The sequence below is a fragment of the Monodelphis domestica genome, chromosome 6, assembly GCF_027887165.1.
Source record: "Monodelphis domestica isolate mMonDom1 chromosome 6, mMonDom1.pri, whole genome shotgun sequence".
In the NCBI taxonomy this organism is placed as follows: domain Eukaryota; kingdom Metazoa; phylum Chordata; class Mammalia; order Didelphimorphia; family Didelphidae; genus Monodelphis; species Monodelphis domestica.
In genome coordinates, this window is record NC_077232.1 from 173,864,056 (window position 1) to 173,883,214 (window position 19,159).

A 19,159-nucleotide genomic window follows, 5' to 3' on the forward strand; every position below is an offset into this window, starting at 1 on the left:
GAAAATTAGCTCTGGTAAAATAATAACCAGCCCAATTAGTCTAGTTCTACTTCAAGAGACAAAGTGCCATGAAAAAGTGTTCTAAATCTCTTATAATCAGAGAAATGCAAATCAAAACAACTCTGAGGTACCACTCCACACCTAGCAGATTGGCTAACAAGACCGCAAAGGAAAGTAATAAATGTTGGAGGGGATGTAGCAAAATTGGGACACTAATGCATTGTTGGTGGAATTGTGAATTGATCTAACCATTCTGGATAGCAATTTGGAACTATGCCCAAAGGGTACAAAAAGACTGCCTGCCTTTGATCGAACCATACCACTGCTGGGTTTATACCCCAAAGAGATCATAAGGAAAAAGACTTGTAGCAAAATGATTATAGTTGTGATCTTTGTGGTGACAAAAAAATTGGAAAATGAGGGGATGTTCTTCCATTGGGGAATGGCTGAACAAACTGTAGTATCTGTTGGTGATGGAATACTATTATACTCTAAGGAATAATGAACTGAAGAAATACCATGTGAACTGGAATTACCTCCAGGAATTGATGCAGAGTGAAAGGAGTAGAACTAGGAGAACATTGTACACAGAGACTGATTATGACACAATTGAATGTAATGGACTTCTCTACTAGCAGCAATGCAATGACCCAGGATAATTCTGAGGGACTTATGAGAAAGAACACTATCCACATCCAGAGGAAGAACTGTGGGAGCAGAAACACTGAAGAAAAACAACTGCTTGATCACGTGGTTCAATGGGGACATGATGGGGGATGTAGACTCTAAAAGATCACCCCAGTATAAATATCAATAATATGGAAATAAGTCTTAATAATTGATACATGTAAAACCCAGTGGAATTGTGCATCGGCTACAGGAGGGGGTGGGAGGAGGGGAGGGAAAGAACATAAATCTTGTAACCATGGAAAAAATTCTACATTAATTAATTAAATAAAATTTTCCAAATTAAAAAGAAAGAGAGACAAGGTGCCTCCAGTGCCTTACCTCCGAGGATTCCAATTTTCATTGATGCTAACAAATGTATAAAAGGCACATACCCAAGTCTCCATCAAGTTGGAAATTCTCTCTCATCACTATCCTGAGTCTGGAACTTTTTAGTGTACAGTTAGGGACCTTCTAAAAAGATACCATTTCATTGTGTAGTGGATATTCACATCATCACATCAAGCTAAAAAATAAATTCCTCATAGACTTTTTTGAACTGATGCAAAGTAAAAATGAGTAGAATCAAGTGAACAACACTTGTGAAGATAATTATCTGAAGAGGGGCAGCTAGGTAGCTCAGTGGATTGAGAGCGAGATCGAGAGACAGGTCCTAGGTTCAAATTGGCCTCAGATACATCCTGTGTGACCTTGGACAAGTCACTTAATCCCACTGCCTAACCTTTACTGCTCTTCCTTAGAACCAATACACAGTATTGATTCTAAGATGGAAGGTAAGGGTTAAAAAAAAAAGATAGTTATCTGTGAAAGACTTAGTAACTCTAACCAATACAATGCCCAACCAACATTTCAAAACTCAAAATGAAAAATACTACCCACCTCCAAAGAACTGATAGACTGAAAGCAAGTTAAAAACATATTTTTTCTCATTCTTTTTCTTGTTTTCTTTTCTAGAATATAGGTAATGCAAAACTCTGTTTTGCAAGACTTCATATTTGTAATAGTTATATTTTTATTTCCTTGATATGTGTGGGAGAAGGTTGTAAAAGAGAGAATCTTGAACTAAAAAAAATAAAAATGTAAAGATTATAGACAACAATATAAATAAAATATAAAGAAAAAAATTTCTTCCTTTCCATTGCATTTATATTTATAAGTGCTTGGTATACAGAAGGTACTCTGATAAATGCTAGGAGAATACAGTTAAACTCTCAAAGGATTGACATTTAGCAGGAGGATAAAACAAATAGAAAAGTAATTTATACAATATCATCTGAGAAAAGAAAGGACACTAGGATAAAGAAAAGCTTCCCTTAGGAAGAGAAAAGAAAACCAGAAGAGCTAGGCCTTAGAGGTAAGATCATGGAGTTGTTTTGTTCTGCTTTATTCCTGCAAAAATGTTTATTTTGCTCTCTGTGGTACTCATTCTAGAAATCTGGACCCGAACCTTCTGATCCCTCACACCCAGAAATGGGGAGGGGAAATAAGAAAGGGGAAAGGAGAAGCATCTTAGGCCAAAGGGCCAACCCTGAGAGGTGGAAGGTCCAGGGGAAGGGATGCATTAAAAGTGGAGTGGTGCAAAGCCTGATCCGAGGAGCCCCAAAGTTGAGATGGAGACTCAGAAAAAAAGTCATCTACTGAAAAAAAGTCACATAAGCAGAATGTGAGAGAGTTCTTTAATTGGACCCATTCCCTCTGACTGCAAATCCAAAGTTCTTTCCACTACACCAGATATCCCAAGATGAGCCTAACAATTTATAACAATATATTCTCTGTCCATTTGTTTTGTCTCTGATACAAAAAATAATAAAACCTAAAAAAGTCTTCCTTTCCATTCTATTCCTATTTATGAAGTGCCTAGTATATGGAGTTTTTTTTTTTTCTTTGCACCTAACTACCTGATTTTTTTAAATCTAAAATTTGCAAACTATCCAGGCCACTTCATTTCTGCTTCAGTTATTCAGAATCAGGACTAGGCTTACTCAGAGAATCAACTAAGTTTTTTCTTACTTCTCTTGAGAAAATCCACTTTGGGAATGGTGAGGAGGAACTTGAGGCTGGGGACAGCAGCCTCAAGAGGAAAAGAAACTTGAACTGAGAATCATCACTGCTAAGCCTTTTGGCTGCCTTCCTCAGCACTGTCGCTGACTAACTGGCCTGAAAACTTTGGCAGTGCCCTCCCTCATCGGCAAAATGAAGGGGTTGAGCTCAGAGGCATCTGAAGTCTCTGGCACCTCTCCCTGTCTTTACCTCCAGATTCCCAGAGGCCCTCTGGCAAGAGTGAGTCAGGAACAATAGGCACCTTGTTCAATGATGCTTAGGTTTACAATTTCTCTCCAAGCAGAATTCAGGGAAAGATCCTTCAGCTTTAAACACAGGCAACAGCATATACTGTACCTATGTGTGTTTACACAAACCAGCTTCTCCTTGGTGGTCTACCTATGATGTGATGAAAGTAAACATGCCTCCATTAGCAACTCAAAAAGTTTTATCTGGCCTCCTCCTCAGACTCTCCAGGCACAAGCTCTTGGCAAGCAACACACAGAAAGGTAATACCATTTACAGACTTATCTGAAATCGGTTGGCCATTGGTTAAATCAAAGATCAAAATCAACACCAAACTAGAAAAAAATGGATAAAAAAATTAGAAGACACACTTGGTGTACAATGAATTTGACCTATTTTAAAAAGCTACTGATGCTGACAAATGGGAAATGACAAAGGAAAATATCAATAATATCATCATTTCTTATGCAAGTTTAATGCATGTAATGCAATCACCACAACAAGAGGACAAAGGAACCTAGTTTGAAACTACATAAGGCAGCAAATATGTATTGTCTTTGCCAAGCAGGAAGATAAAGCAGCCAAAGATAGCACCATTTTAGAAAATAAACCCATTTGTGAATTGTATAATGTTAGGAACAAGCACAGTAGATAAGTATGAGCATTATCACATAAAACTAATTATTGACGTTGGGATAAATTAAACCAAGTATTGAAGAATTTATGGATGAAACTCAAAGGAAAAAAGATTTAAATTTTTGTGATGTTAAAACCTTTTTCTATCATTACACATAGAGCCACAACATTTGGACCCTAAAATTACAGTCTTTGATGTGCTCTACAAGGAAATTGAAAGTAAACAAATATGGGAAGGGAAACTGGGTGAGACCAAGTATACACAAATGAGGATTGTGCCTGAACAGACATTTTTGGAAGGTAACTCTACGAAAATTAAATGAGGAACAGGAAAGCTTACATAAATGATATTTTAAGAAAGGTTTCTTACAGCAAAATATTCACAGCAGCATGTTTAAAATAGTAGACAAGAATTGGAAACAAAGTAGATGCTCATTGATTGGGGAATGGTTTAACAAATTATGGTACAGGAAGGGAATGTTACTGCCCTGTAAGAAAGAATGAATATGAGAACTACAGAGAAGCCTAGAAAGAGATAAAATGATACAAAGTGAATTAAGCACAATCAGAGAAACAGTTTACACAATGACACTACAAAAATACAAACAGAAGGGGCAACAAAAAAACTGAACAAATAAACCAAGTTTGACTCTGAAGAAATGAGGAAATGTAGCTCTTCCTCCTCCCTTTTTTGTCAGGTATGATAGGCATTGTGTATATTGTCAAACTCAGTTGATAGACTCATTGGTTTTGCTAAACTGTTTTCTCACCTCCATTTTTAATATTTTGTTACAAAGGGACAGTCCTCTGGGGCAAGGAATGGGGAAGGGATATTTTTGGAAACAAACTATTTTAAAAATATGTCAATATGTTTTTCATTCAAATTTTATTTTTACAACAATCTATAGAAATAGAAAGTTCCAGAAAATTGAGCAATCAACTCTGCTTATTGCTACTGATGGTAAAAAGTTTCAGGAGAACACAATGATGCCATAACAATTTCTCTCCCACACATGTGAAGATCATATAGAATTTCTCACTAAGTATTATAACAGTTATTTTAGGTGAGAGCATGCAAACAATTATCATCAATGTGATGTATTATACAGAAAGGAGTTCAGTCAATCACGCATGAGAGCTAACAAATGGCCATGCCAGGAACAACGTCAAGATCTAAAGAGTAATGGTAAAGAATTGGGAGAGAGGCAGCTAGGTGGCTCAGTGGATAGATAGCCAGACCTAGAGATGGAAGACCCTGGATTCAAATCAGCCACCTCAGACACTTCCTAATTGTGTGATCCTGAGCAAGATACTTAACCAATAATAGCTCTTCCAGCTCTTCCACCTTGGAACCAACACACAGTATTGATTCTTAAGACAGAAGGTAAGGGTTTAAGAAAAGAAGAACAATTGGCCTGGTGTCCTGGCACCTACTCTGGAAAGCCTTCTCAAAGAGTTTCTTCACAAAACAGAGGATTGATAGCTAGCAGGAATGGATGAATTAAGCAAGGGCTTTTTAGGGATGGGGGAGACATGGGCATGTTAATAGGCAGGAGGGAAACATCCAGACAGGAAGGGATTTGATTAGGGCAGGGCTACAGAAAGTATAGAGCATGAACACAACGGAATATTATTGTGTTGTAAGAAATTACAAATGAAGAAATTAGAGAAACAGTAAGAGATTTAAATATACTGATGCAAAAAAATAAAAGCAGAGAAGAATCAACAGAAAAACACAAAATCCCTACAACAATGTAATAAAAAGGTCATGAAAAGGAAGTTGAACTAAGTAACACAGAACCTGAAGGTCTTAGAGATAAGACATACCTCGCCCCCCCCCCCCAATAGCAGAGAGGTGGGGGGGGGGCTACGAGGACAGAATATTATGTGGATTGTGAAATAAGTTTCTGTGCTACAGCAAGCTCATAAGAGGACAGGAGCTATCTCATTTTTGTCTTTGTATATATCAAGTGCCTAGAACATAGGATGTATGTAATCGATACTTCTTGAATTTAATTCACCTAGTCCGACTCCTTCGGTTTACAGGTAAGAAGCTGGGGTCTATATCTTTCTTTCTGGGGGGTGGGGGGGAGATGGGAAATTATGGTGATATATAGACAAAAGATATCAATAAAACATTTGGGAAAAATTTTTTTGTGAAAAGGTATGTGATTTTCAGATGCTCTTTATCATGAGATTACCCACTACTGCACTAGAATGTCAATATTACCTGAGAGACAACTTGTTTCTACGGTAGTTACTACAAAGGACATTATCTTGTAGGGAGAATCAATGTCTGCTCTCTGAAGATATAGAGGTTTGCCTCTTTATTCTGAAATCTGCATGGTTATAACAATGGTGCTCACCAAAAAAGCTGAAGGATTAATTTTGGGGAATACATGTTCATTGCAAGTCCAACCCAATTCCCAAGGTAATAACAACTAAAAATGTGTCCTCTGTTTCATTAAAACTATGATAAAGAATGGAAGAAAGAACTTTATTGAATTGCATAGAATTAAGAAATTTCTGCTAGCTATGAAGTTTCTCAAGTGAAAACAGCTACTGTCTTAAACATAAATATTATGTTTGGAAAGAAATAGAAAGAATTCTTTCAAAAGATGTATTTCCCCAAGAGGGCGGTCCTATAAATACTAAACTTTTCCTAGATAGACATTCCCTTTCTCTGAAATGATCGCATATCCTCAGAAGAAAGTAAGACTGGGACTAGTTTAAGAACAGACAACTCATACAATAATTTTTACTTTTATACAGGGTTTTGTTTTGCTTTTTAAACAACTTATAAACTACATCCAAATAATTTTTACTTTTACATAGGTTCTTATTTCACTTTTTAACTTAAAAAGAATCTTACAAATTATATCTAGTTGTGTGACCACTGATATTTATGCATTGGATCTAATCATACTTATCCCACCTGCCTTGATGGATTGTTGTAATGAAAGTACTTTAAATTAAATGCCAAATATTACATATAGGTGAGTTATTGTTATCATTATCATTGTTTTCAATAATATTGTTAAACTAGACCTTATAGGGTTCAAAGAACTTTGAATAAGAAAAAAAATTTCCCACTATTTCCAGAAATAACTACAAATTTATATCATAGCTATGGAGTAATGAAGTTTTAGACCTGTGATTTAACTGGTATAGAAAAGTTTCAGGTGAAGAATTTTCCTCTCTCAATACAGGCCAATACCTTTTCTGAAATGTATAGTCTTAAGATGGTTGCCTGGAGCATGAAGAAATTAGGTGACTTTCCCAGGGTCCCATATGTGTCAAAAGTGGTACTTGAACTCTCTACCCACTGCACCACATTGCATTAGAAGTAAACTGTTAGCAAAATGGTAAAGCTTAAAGTTCTAAATATTACATAGGAAACTTTGTGAAGGTTCTGAATTCATCTTCAGGGATAGGACTGATGTTCCTGGCATTATTAACATGGAGATATTAACAAGGTATTAACTTGTCATCATTATTATTAACAAGTATTAATATCATTAACAAGTCGATATTTTGTTTTATTCCAGACAAAACAAACTTAAAAAACCCCAAACCCACCTAACTGGAAGTCAGATAACGTATGCAAGAATTCAAATCATTAAAGAGACTACAGAAATTTGATTGTTATGTGACTAAAACTTTTTGCTAGGTTTGTGATGAACAAAAATAAAATCTTTCATCAGAATAATCATGTTATTAAAATTAACATTATCTGGAGCAGAAGTCCAATCTGGAATCCATGAGATTTTTTAAAATGTGTTTTGGGGGCAGCTGGGTGGCTCAGTGGATAGAGAATCAAGACTAGAAATGGGAGGTCCTCATTTCAAATCTAGACTTACCCGACACTTCCTAGCTGTGTGACCTTGGGCCAAGTCACAACCCCAGTTTTGTAGTTCTTACTGTTCTGCCTCAGAACCAATACTTAGAATTGATTCTAAGAAGGAAGGTAAAGGTTTAAAAAAATAAAATAAAATGCTTTTCGATATCTATATTTTAGTATCATTGGCTTCCTTTGTAATCCTACGTTTCTCATTTTATGCATTTAAAACCACAGGCTTCAGTAAACAACTGAAGGGGGCCATGACAGAACAAAAGTTAAGAATCTCTGTTTTAGAAAATAGGTTTGAAAGGATATTTAAAGACAATTTGCTTTCATGAGTTGAAACAATCTATGGAAAGGCATGTAAATTCTACATGTTAGGTAGGTCCAAATGGGATGCAACCTGCATCATTGGATAAAGTACTTAGAGAAATGAGATCACAGAGCCAAAGTTTCTAAACCTATTGGTCCCATAGTCGCTCCAACCAAAATTAAGAGGAGTCTGGCAAGGATAGCCATTTTGTCAATCCAGGACCAGGAGTCTATTTGGGGGGGGGGGGGGTCTACATTACTTACAAGAGAATTTTCTTGGCCATTTAGAACAATGAAAAAATCCTCCTGTTTCAAGTTTAATTTTAAGCAGCAAAAGTAAGTTTGTTTAAAGTTCTGCTTGAATCACAGTTATTTCCACGTGAATAAGTGGAAAGAACCTGGCTCTTAGAGAGGTGACTCCTAGGGAATGCAAACAAACTCATCTGATTTATAAAGTGTGTATTCAGTTAATGTGGCTGGCTGACAGACTGTAAACAAGATATCGCATACTTTACAAGTTAGGTAAATCAAAGACTGGTCTGAATCAGAAAGTATTAAGACAGATTAAACCAAAGTTACCAATGGGCATAGTCTCATATTGCTATACTACCAAACCTCAAAATCAACAAGGTAACAAGAGAACTGTTGAAGTGATTTCCAAATTATTCTCTTCCACATGGCTAAGTTCAGTCAGCTCTGAATTTCCTTGAGTTAATAGATTCCAATGAATGCATTCAAGCCTAGAGTTTAGCCTGAGAGCCTTAATTAATTGATGGCTAAGTCTTAGACATTTACAAGCTTTGTGATCCTGGGCAAGTCACTTAATTCTGTTGGCCTCAGTTTCTTCATCTGTAAAATGAGCTGGAGAAGGAAAGGGCAGAACACACTAGCATCTTTGCTAAGAAAACTCCAAACAGAGCCATGATGGTACTGAAACCACAGTACAACAACAGCTAAGAAAGGAGAGAAGCAGAGAGAACAAAACCTAAAACCTAGCAACCCATTTACAGCCATGCAAATTCGATGAACAGAAAATGGGGAATTGGAGCAAGAAGCAAACCAGAAGTCACAGAGAACTGACTATAGGACACCTCAATGAATGGTTGCATTGACCTATAGTAGGAAAATTATATTCCTTTGCAGAAAGGATAACTAAATGGGGGAGGTGAGGGAAGCTGCACAATATGTAAGTGGCTTGAGGCAACTGGGTAGCACAGTAGATAAAGCATCAGGTCTGCAGTCAGGAGGACCTGGATTCAAATCAGGCTTCAGATACTTCTTAGCTGTGTGACTCTGGGAAAGTCACTTTAACCTTGATTACCTAGCCCTTGCTGCTCTATTGTCTTAGAACTGATGATGATAAGGGTTTAAAAAAAAAAAGATGTATGGGGTCAAGGTTCCAATGATCACTTGATTTAGAAGTAGAAAGAAGGATCTTGAATCCCAAAGGGCCAAAGAGGGCAATGACCTGCCTGACACCCCAAAGGTATTTTAGCAGCAAGGGTGAGATATCAACCCAGATCCTTTAAGTCTCATTTACAAGTTGATCCCCCATAACCCAATACTCAAGAGCCTCCTCCTACTTCATGATCACACTATGAACTTTCAAAGATTCCATGGGTTCAGAGGTTATGGGAAGAAGTTAAAAAAAAATATATTGGGGAAGGCAACTCAGGTAAGATGCCCTCACAATTAGGGGCTGTCAGAGCAAAGTGTTCTCTAGCATTGACTAAATAGTTTCTTATTTCTTCTGGTGCTTCACTTAGGCTAATAAGCATTTTGTTTAAAAATATGAATACTTCTGAGAGTGTTAAGTATCAGCCATTCACATGGTGGGGCAAATTTACTCAACATTGTCTCTCTTATGGATACACTGTGGCACAATCTAATATAATGGGCTTCTCTACTAGAAGCAATGCAATGATCCAGGACAATTCTGAGGGATTTACAAGAAAGAACACTATCCACATTCAGAGGAAAAACAGTGGGAGTAGAAACACAGAAGAAAAACAACTGCTTGACCACATGGGTTGATGGGGATATGACTGGGGATATAGACCCTAAATGAACATCCTAATGCAAACACCAACAACATGGAAATAGGTTCTGGTCAAAGACACATGTAGTATTCAGTGGAATTGCTCGTTGGAGAGGAGAGGGAAAGAACGTGAATCATATAACCATCGAAAAATATTCTAAATTAATTAATTAAAGTTTAAAAAAAAAGATTGTCTCTTTGCTAACAAGAAGAGAGTAAATGTGCTGAAAACATGGGAATGGAGAGGGGAAACGGGAACAAGCATAATTAAGTGTCTGCTAAGTGCCTTAGTTTCCTCATCTGTAAAATCAGCTGAACCATTCTAGGATCTTTGCTAAGAAAATTCCAAATTCAGTCATGAAGAGTGGGACATGACTAAAAGTACTTAACAAGTGCCTTAAAATCTCATTTATCTGGGAAAATCTTAAAAGGCATAATGGGGAATACTCTCCACCTCCTATTGACTATTGTGAGTCATCTTTCATATTAGTGTATTTGTGGTTTTATTTTGGTATCTTGGTTATGTATGGCTTTGCTCTTAAACAATGACCAATATGGAAATGTGCTTTGCATGACCGTACAAAAATGAAAAAAAAATTTAATCTCATTTAATCCCCCGATAGGTGCTACTGTCACCCCCATTTTATAGTTGAGGAAGTGAAGGGAAGCAGTGACCAATGAATAGAATACTGGGCTTGGAGTCCAGAAGAACTGTGTTCAAATTCTACCTGAGACATTTGCTAATTAGACCTGGGCAGATTACCTAACCTTCAACATCTGTAAAATGGGAATAAAAGCATCCACTGCATCCGACTGTAATGAGGACCGAATGAGCTATTGAAATGCTCACTACTATTATTATCTATTATTAAGAACAACTTAAGGCATCAGATAGATAGCATAATGGATAGAATGCCAGGCTTGGAGATAGGAAGACCAGATTTTGAGTCTGGTCTTAGAAACTCACTAGTTGTGTGACCCTGAACAAATGATATAACGCTTGTCAGCTTCAGCTTCTTGATTTGTAAAGTGAGGATAATAGCATCTATTACACAGGGCTGTTGTGAGGATCAAATGAGATAAGATGTAAAGCATTTTTCACACTTGAAAGAGCTAAGAATTAAATTATTATTATTATTTCAGTAGAGTATTCATATTGAATTCAGTTGAGAATCACTAAATTTGTGGATGTTTAGCCAAAGGGAGAGGGCTTTTGGGGGAAGGAGTGAGGATTGTGGAAATTTTTAAGCATCTGAAGGAACATCCTATGGACCAAGAGGTCACTTGTCCAATGGAGTAAGTTGTACAGATTGGCTGGACCTGAAGAACAACTTTCCCAATAAAAATAGCTCTCTCAAAATAGAATTTAGGGCCTTAAGAGGTAAGTTCTCCCTCACTGGTGAACTTGAAGCAAATACAGTGATTGATGACCCTTTGTTAGGACTATTGGAGAAGAGATTTCTATTCAGATATGAGGTTCTTTCCAATGCCCAAGATTCTTTAAACTATGTTCTTTTTTAAACCCTGATCTTCTATCTTGGAATCAATACTGTGTATTGGTTCCAAAGCAAAAGAATGGTAAGGGCTAGGCAATTGGCATCAAGTGACTTGCCCAGGGTCACACAACTAGCTCCCATCTCTGGGCCTGGCTCCCAATCCACTGAGCCACCCAGCTGCCCCCTTAAGTTATGTTGTTATGGACTGAGCTAACAAAGACCGTGTATAATCTTGTTTCTATGGGAAAATGCTTTCATAGAGCTAAATAAACTTTAAAATTAATGTTTGGAAGTGAAGACAGTAACAAGATTCAACAGTAAGCCCTAGTCTCTGCAGGATTCTGAAACAGAATCAGCCCACATTCTAAGACTTAATAAGCAACCTGGAAGGTGACACAATCCTTTTCTAAGTTTACTCTCCATGGCTCTGCTATCTGTAGGGAACTCAGAGGATCAACAGATATAGGCCAGGGGTTCTGTCAAGGATTCCTTTAGCAACTGAGTGAAGCCCATAGACCCCTTCTCAGAAATGCTTTTAAATGCACAAAATAAAATACATAGGATCACAGTGCAAATCTATTATTTGAGTAGTTAAAAAAATTTTTTTTAAATAGACAAAGATTTCTAGATTAAGAACTCTAATCTAGAGTAATTCTCTCATTCAACAAATGAACAGATATCAAACACTGTGTAATAGAAGATGACTTTGCAAGAAGATGGTGAGGAAAGGACAAATAAGAAAGGCTAAGTGGACTTCTCTGTAGGTCTAATCCCACTGTACCCTACCCAGTATCCCCAGAGACTTTCTAATTATGGAAAACCAATGGGCAAGCCTGCCTTTCTGTTCTAAAACAATGATCCAACCACCCAATCTCCAAGTCTGGCTCAACTCTGGCCCCACCTTTCCTACTCCCCAACAACTAGAGCCATTTGGAAGTAGAAGCATACTTTGCTTTCTTTCCAAATAATTCCCAAACTCCATGCCTTACCAGGATCATCTCCCCATTTGATATTTAAGGTCTCAGCAAATCTATTCAGAAAAGGAAAGAGTGACAAGGAAATTTGTCAGCTCAACAGCTGGATGAGATTTCTTTCTCCTTGATGGAGCTGGGGAAAAGACAGTATCTCAAAAGGAAATTATATTATTCAATGAGTAGCTCTATCAATGGGTAGTACTTCAAATGGATTTATTTTGGGTCTTGAAAAGGCAGAGATTCCCCAATCTATAAGGCAGCTAGAGGCACGGTGGATAGAGCACCAAACTAGAAAGACTCATCTTACTGAGTTTTCATACAATTCATACAAGCATCAGACCTGGTGTCCAGAAAAAAATGAAAATCTAAGAGAGTATTTAATAGTTCTCATTCAAAGGTGTGTCAGTGACCTATCTATCATTCATCAGCAAACTAGGCAGTGATACTTGCTTCTAGACACTTGGTCTCCTTTTCCACTATTAGTTTCACCCTTTCTTCCCTCTCCCTGGCCTGGACTGAGGCTCAGAATCCATCTAGGCTTCACTGGTTCATATGGCTTTGATGATATGGAAGCCACCAACTCTATTCCTTCAAGATGGAAGACCACCAAGCCTTATTTACCATTCGCCTAAAGTCCTCCAAGTCTTACTATCTCTGTCCTACAACCTCCTGGCACTGTTATTTACCCTAAAAACATAACCTAAGGATTTTGGGGCCTTCTTATTTATATCCAGCTGAACCTTTAGGATTTCTAGGGAGTTATTAAACAATAAACATTTATGAAGCAACTACTATGTGCCAGGCACTGTGCTAAGTGCTAGAAATACAAAAAGACAGGCTCAAAGGAGCTTACAATCTTATTATCTTTTTTTAAACTTATTTTCTATTCTAGTAACAACTTTAGGAAAGAGGGGTAAGGGCTAGGCAAATTGGGTTAAATGACTTGCCCAGGGTCATACAGCTAGGAAGGCCAAATTTGAACTCAGGTCCTCCCACCTATAGGCCTGGCTCTCTATTCAATGAGCCAACTGACTGTCTCCAAGCTTAAAAATTCACAAGTGGTAGAGTATATAAAGTGTTAGATCTGGGATCAAAAAGGAGTTCACAGCCTACCTCAGATACTTATTTAGCTAGGTAAACCTTAATCTTTTAACCTCTTCCCACCTCAGTTTCCTTATCTATAAAATGAGAAGAAAAAAATAGCACCTATCTCCCAGAATGAAATTGTGAGGATATCATATTTCTAAAGCACTTTGCAAATTTTAAATCTTTACCATATGGGAAAGTGGCTTTGTTTTTTGTTTGTTTGGTTTTTTTAAATCCTTACCTTCTATCTTAGAATCAATACTGTATATTGGTTCCAAGGCAGAAGAGTGGTAAGGGTTAAAGCAATGGGGGTTAAGTGACTTGCCCAGGATCACACAGATATCTAGGAAGTGTCTGAAACCAGTCTTGAACTAGGACCTTTCCTCTCTAGGCCTGGCTCTCCATCCACTCCAACCAGCTGCCCCTGGAAAGTAGCTTTGGAAATTGACTAGAAACAGGAAAATATGTTTTGGTTCTACATGCCTTTATGTGGGTTACCATCTTGGTATGGTGAGATGATTGGTATAATAGCTTCAGAGTATTTCCTGACAACTTTCCTCTTAAATGCTGGCTATTGTTTTTTTGTTATTATGTTGTCATCCCTAGTTAGATTGTGATAGATTTTTCTATCTTCATCCTCAGGACAGTGCATTTGTAAGGACTTACATACTTTTCCATTTAATCATTCAAATGTATTACATTATATTTTATTTATTTGTTTTTTAAATCCTTACTTTCTTAGAATCAATACTGTATATATTGGTTCCAAGGCAGAAGAGTGGTGAGGCTAGGCAATGGGTATTAAGTGACTTGCCCAGGGTCACACAGCTAGGAAGTGTCTGAGGTCAGATTTGAACTTGGGACCTCCTGTCTCTGGGCCTGGCTCCCAATCCACTGAGCCACCCAGCTGCCCCCTCTCCCCCTTTGTCTTTTATATGAAGTACCATGAGATTTTCTGGCAAAAAGGTACTTAAATTTAGGTTAAAAAAAAAAAAGACATCTTGCTAATGACAGAAGATTCCAAAACAGATACTGTAAATTAAATCATCCCTAAAAACCCAGTTTGGATTATTTAGTATTAAGATGGTGGTAAAAAAATAATAGCAAATGCATCTGCAAACTTTCTCAAAGCAGTCAATTTCTCTACCTTTGCTGATGGTAGAAAGGGGGAAAGAGTTGGGTTTCTAAAGTAGAGGCAGAAAAATTTCAATTACTATGATTTCTTCATAATTTAAAAAAAAAGCCCAACAACTTCCCAGATATTCATCTAGAAAAAAATAAGCCACCCATTGTGGATGAATATAAATACCTCCATATTGTGCAGCTGGAGAGTCCAAAGGCCCTATGGTATAGTGAAGGGGCTTCTACAGACTTTGGAATGTGCCCTGGGCTCCATCACTTACTAGCTATGTGACCTTAGGGAAGCCATTCACTCTTGATTTCTTCTCCATTAAAATGAGGATAATCATACTGGCACTATTTAGGTCAAAGAGTTATTTGGGAAGATAAAGAGACCCAGCCAAACTGCTCTTCCCTGTTCCTCTCTTCAGCCAGGCTCCCTGCCTTCCTGTGTTTGTACTGGCTATGCTCCAGTGCTGGGAAGCTCTCCCCTCTTCCTTAACCCTAGGCTCTTTTTCTCTAAGTTGTACAACAAGCACCATTTTCTACATCAATTCTGTCCCCATACTCTCCAAATTGCTAGTGCTAGCCCTCCCAAACTAGTTTGAATCATTAGATTATAAACTCCTTGAGGACAGGGGCTATCTTCTGCCTCATGCAGTACCCCTGCACATAGTAGGTACTTAATAAATGTTTACTGCTTCATTTGTTGTGTCTAATTCATTTACATGTGAACTTGTTAACTTTATCTTTAAGCTCTTTGATATACTTCTCCATCTGAAGTAAGTACCTTCCCAATAGAGATTGCTTCATTATCTATACTTCTATCTCTACAAGGCCGAACACATAGTAAGGACACAGTAAATAGTTTCCATTAAAGTGTTTTATAATTCCACTGTAGCAAATTATGTCATTATTATTCATCTAGGACTATACATTAGTTTTTTAAAATTAAATGTAGGGGGAAAATGGATTTCTACACCCTTCTTTCTCCAAGTACAGAACTTCAGTATTTGCTATATTTAAAACCTTTTTTCTATGTAGCATATATTAACTGTTGGAGTAATAGTTCCAGATAGGAAATGTGCTTTTGGTTGATCTTGGTCAGAAAGCAGCTCCCATTGTACCTACCAGACTTTGGCTCTGACATTCAATATTTATATAACTAGATATGCATGTTAAACATTGAATGCTTTGAGTTAGGAAAGCACTAAGATGCAGGCCAGGAAGAATTTACAGGGTGGAAGCCCCTTACCCCAATTCCATATATGGCTGGAAACATGCAAAAAAAAAAAAAAAGAAAAGAAAAACAAAACCCTTCCACAGACCATCTCTTCTATTCCTACAGGTACAACTAACTCAGTTCTTACAAGTCTATAAGGGTCTATGCTCCTTTTAACTCTTTTAAAAAACATATTTATGTAGGGATGGCTGGGTGGTTCAGTGGATAGAGTCAGCCCTGGAAAAAGAAGGTCATAACTTCAAATTCAGTCTCAGACACTTCCTAGCTATGTGACCCTAGAAGGGTCACAATCTCAATTGTGTAGCCCTTGCTACTCATTGCCTTAGAACCAATACTTGGTATTGATTCTAAAATAGAAGGTAAGAATTTGGGGGGGGAGGGAGGAGTTTAGTATGCATATCCTACAATCAGAGGCAAGATGGCAAAGAGGGACTGGCCTCAGTCAGAAAGACCTGAGCTGAGGTTCAGGTTTTGCCTCTTCAGACTGGCTCTGTGATCTGGAGGAATCTTTTAACCTCTTTTAACCTTTGGATGTCTCATACACCTACAACCATAAATGATATCAATCAATCCCTGGATGACTTGAAGAAAAAAAAAACAAACAAAAAATCCCATCAAATCATTAGAGATCTGCACAATCATCATCATAGGGCATAAGGTCTTAACCTGGGGGGGGGGGGTGGTGGTGGTGTAAAAACACTGGATTCTGGGATCAAATTCTGATCCTGCTACTTATTACCTGACCTTAGGCAAATACTTCCCTACTTTGGATTTCCCTTTTCCAATCTATAGAGTTAGATGATTTCTAAGCTCTCAACCATGGTCCAATGAAGTTCCTTTAATCCCAAATTAGAGGACTACTAGGATCCTGAACTGAGCCAAAATTCTTTACTCACTACTCTGTTGTATTGTTTCCTGGTTAAATCAGCAGAATTTCTCTTATCCAGCCCATCTTGTAGAAAGAATATCAAAGTGTCTAAGGAGAATGGTTAGAGAATACCATATGGCTTCCAGGAAATGTATATAGGATTTTCCTGCTATAGACAATGGTTAGTCAATAAATAACATGTCTACCATTAGTAGTTAGTAGCTCAGTGACCACTTTAATACTTAATTCAATAACGCTGTTTAGTGACATCTTCAACTAGTTGGAACAGCTTGCCAGGAAAATTAATGGGGAATATTAGTGGAGTTAATGAAATTCTAATTACATCCTTTAGTAATTAGACTCAGGTCATAAGGTTTTTTGTTTGCTTCAGAAACATGGTTTAATACCCACTAATGATTCTTTCCCTCCTTTTCACCCCTCAACCTCAAGAGATTCCTGGGGTGCTATGGTGCCGTTGTAGGAAATGACCACATCAGCTCCTAATGGCTCTTCCTTTCCCCTGGAAACAAAAGAGCTTTTGATGCCTGCTGCTATTATTACCTAGAATGAGAGTGAACCTCAACCCCGCCAATTCCTCTGTGCAAAATACAAGCTGCTTGTAGACTCCTCTTTGCATGCACTGTATTCAAGGAATAAGGGCGAATACCTAGCCCCAAACCACTTGCCATCCTCGGCAATATTCCCTACATCTAGTGAGTGCTTGATGTGCATGGGACACAATACCCGGAGAGGATTTTAAAAAGAGAGAGAATGTTTATTCCGCTTCGCAGTGCCCTCACTCAATGCACCAAGGTTAGCCAACCTGGAGTAAGGGAGGGTCTCTCAAACTGGGCATCGCTAACGGCTAGTCCAATACCCCAGAGCAGGTTGCCCACTTCCCTTGGCCTCTTTTCCCCCCTTCCCCTCCCCCTGCAATGGATCCCGGCCAGTCTGGTCCCTGCCTTACCAGCCAGTCCCCCGCCACCGCCTCCATCTCCTCCGTGGCCCTTCCTCCTCTGCAGGATGAAATAAGGGTTGGCTCTCTCCGCAATCCACAGGGCGTTCGCCAGCAGCACCTCCTCCGGGTTCAGCCACATGCTCCCGGGCCCCTCGGACACACAAAGGGCGCACGGAGCGGGCTGCGTTTCACAGCATACACCCACAAGCACACTCCGCCCCTCGGCGAACCTCGCAGCCCACCTCCCCGAAGGCAAGACCGCGGAGCGCGGTTACTTCTCAGAGCCCTTCCAGAGCTGAAGCGGCGGCAGCGACAGCTGGAGGAAGAAAAGAAGGAGGAGGAGGAGGAGGAGCAGAAGCAGCGGCGGCAGGAGGAGGAGGAGGAGGAGGAAGAGGAGGAAGTGATTGCGGCCGCTGCGCCGGGATCAGGACCCGGATCCACAGCCGAGCAGGGTGGCTAGCATCTCAAGCTGAAGAAGGCCGGGGCAGTGCCAGCCCGAGAGTGAGGAAGGCTTTGGTTTCCCCAGCGCTGGCCCCCGGGGCATAGGGGCGGGGGCAGTTTAGTGAGCTAAGGCGGCCCCCAGGCGGTAGTCTCACCTCCCGCCCCTCAAAGGCAGGCAACAAGCCTGCAGTCTGAGGCGTTCGGTTGCATTCTAGCTCCTGAGGACCTGTCAGTGGCTCGAAGTCTTCAACTCCGAGCACCTCTCTCCCGGCCCCGGAGACTCGGGGTCAGCACGCTTGGACTCTTGGCAAGGGTCGGCTCTCAGCAGCTCAACAAAATGCTTCGGGACTCTGCGCGAAAAATGAAGAAAAGCCCCTCATCAGAAGACAGCTGCGACCTCATCACATAGGAGAACCATCTCCCGAACCCTTTTCACGCTGTCCACGGAGGCCGAGTGCCGCTCCTGCTGTTCGCTAACTGGTGCTGACTTCTGGCCCCAGCGTGGCGAGCACGCAGCCCCACGCCCATCCTACTCTAGCAGCTGGGATGCTGCGATCCAGCCCAGGTCCCTTTGAGGAGTATCCCCTAAGGGGGCAGCGTCACCTCTTCTCCCCAGGAAATGTATTTCGAGGTTCCAACCACGGGCTCGCGACTGGAGGAACCTTCTACTGTCAAAGTCAATGTTTTTATTTTCTGAACCTCAAGGGGCCAGTCACGCGCTCTGATTGTCATTCCCATTAACCCCTCCCCTTCCCCATTCCAAGCTCTTTAAAGTGGCCCAAGCTAAAAGCATTACATCACTTCTTTCCTCGACCTGGCTGGTCTAGGAGTGCAACATGGGAATTTGGAAGTGGCCCAAAAGATGAGACTGATTGCTGGTTACAGCCTTTCATCTTGGACTTAGAAGATAGGGCACTGCAGTCTTTCAGTGAAACACAGAATACAAAAAATGTAAATACCTTTTTTTAAATGTAAAAAGCAATAAACTAAAAACACACTGGAAACTCCTTCTACATGCCAAAAGTATGATTCAGCATTTCTAAAGCAATTGAATAATTGAGTTCCCTCCTCCCTCAAATCCTATTTAGTTCAGTGCAGAAAACATTAGCCCGCACCTGTTTCCAAGCTAAGTAGGGAAGGATACCAAGACAGAAAAGGAAAAAGGCCCATTTCG

At 39.4% G+C, this 19,159-nt stretch overlaps 1 protein-coding gene across 2 annotated transcripts in view; it reads right to left on the bottom strand.

Moving 5' to 3' along the window:
• Nucleotides 1–18,796, bottom strand: part of TBC1D9 (TBC1 domain family member 9) — a 125,423-nt gene extending 106,627 nt beyond the window's left edge. Inside the window, exons 1-2 of one of the 2 annotated variants that reach the window (XM_056802725.1) lie at nucleotides 18,589–18,673; nucleotides 17,554–18,335 (exon numbers count right to left, since the gene is read on the bottom strand). In XM_056802725.1, coding sequence (XP_056658703.1) covers nucleotides 17,554–17,683 — 130 coding nt within the window. In that variant the 5' untranslated portion in view covers nucleotides 17,684–18,335; nucleotides 18,589–18,673. Of the gene's footprint in view, nucleotides 1–17,553 lie in introns of both variants that reach the window. The other variant, XM_016423203.2, reaches the window with a different exon arrangement.
• Nucleotides 18,797–19,159: the final 363 nt, after the last annotated feature.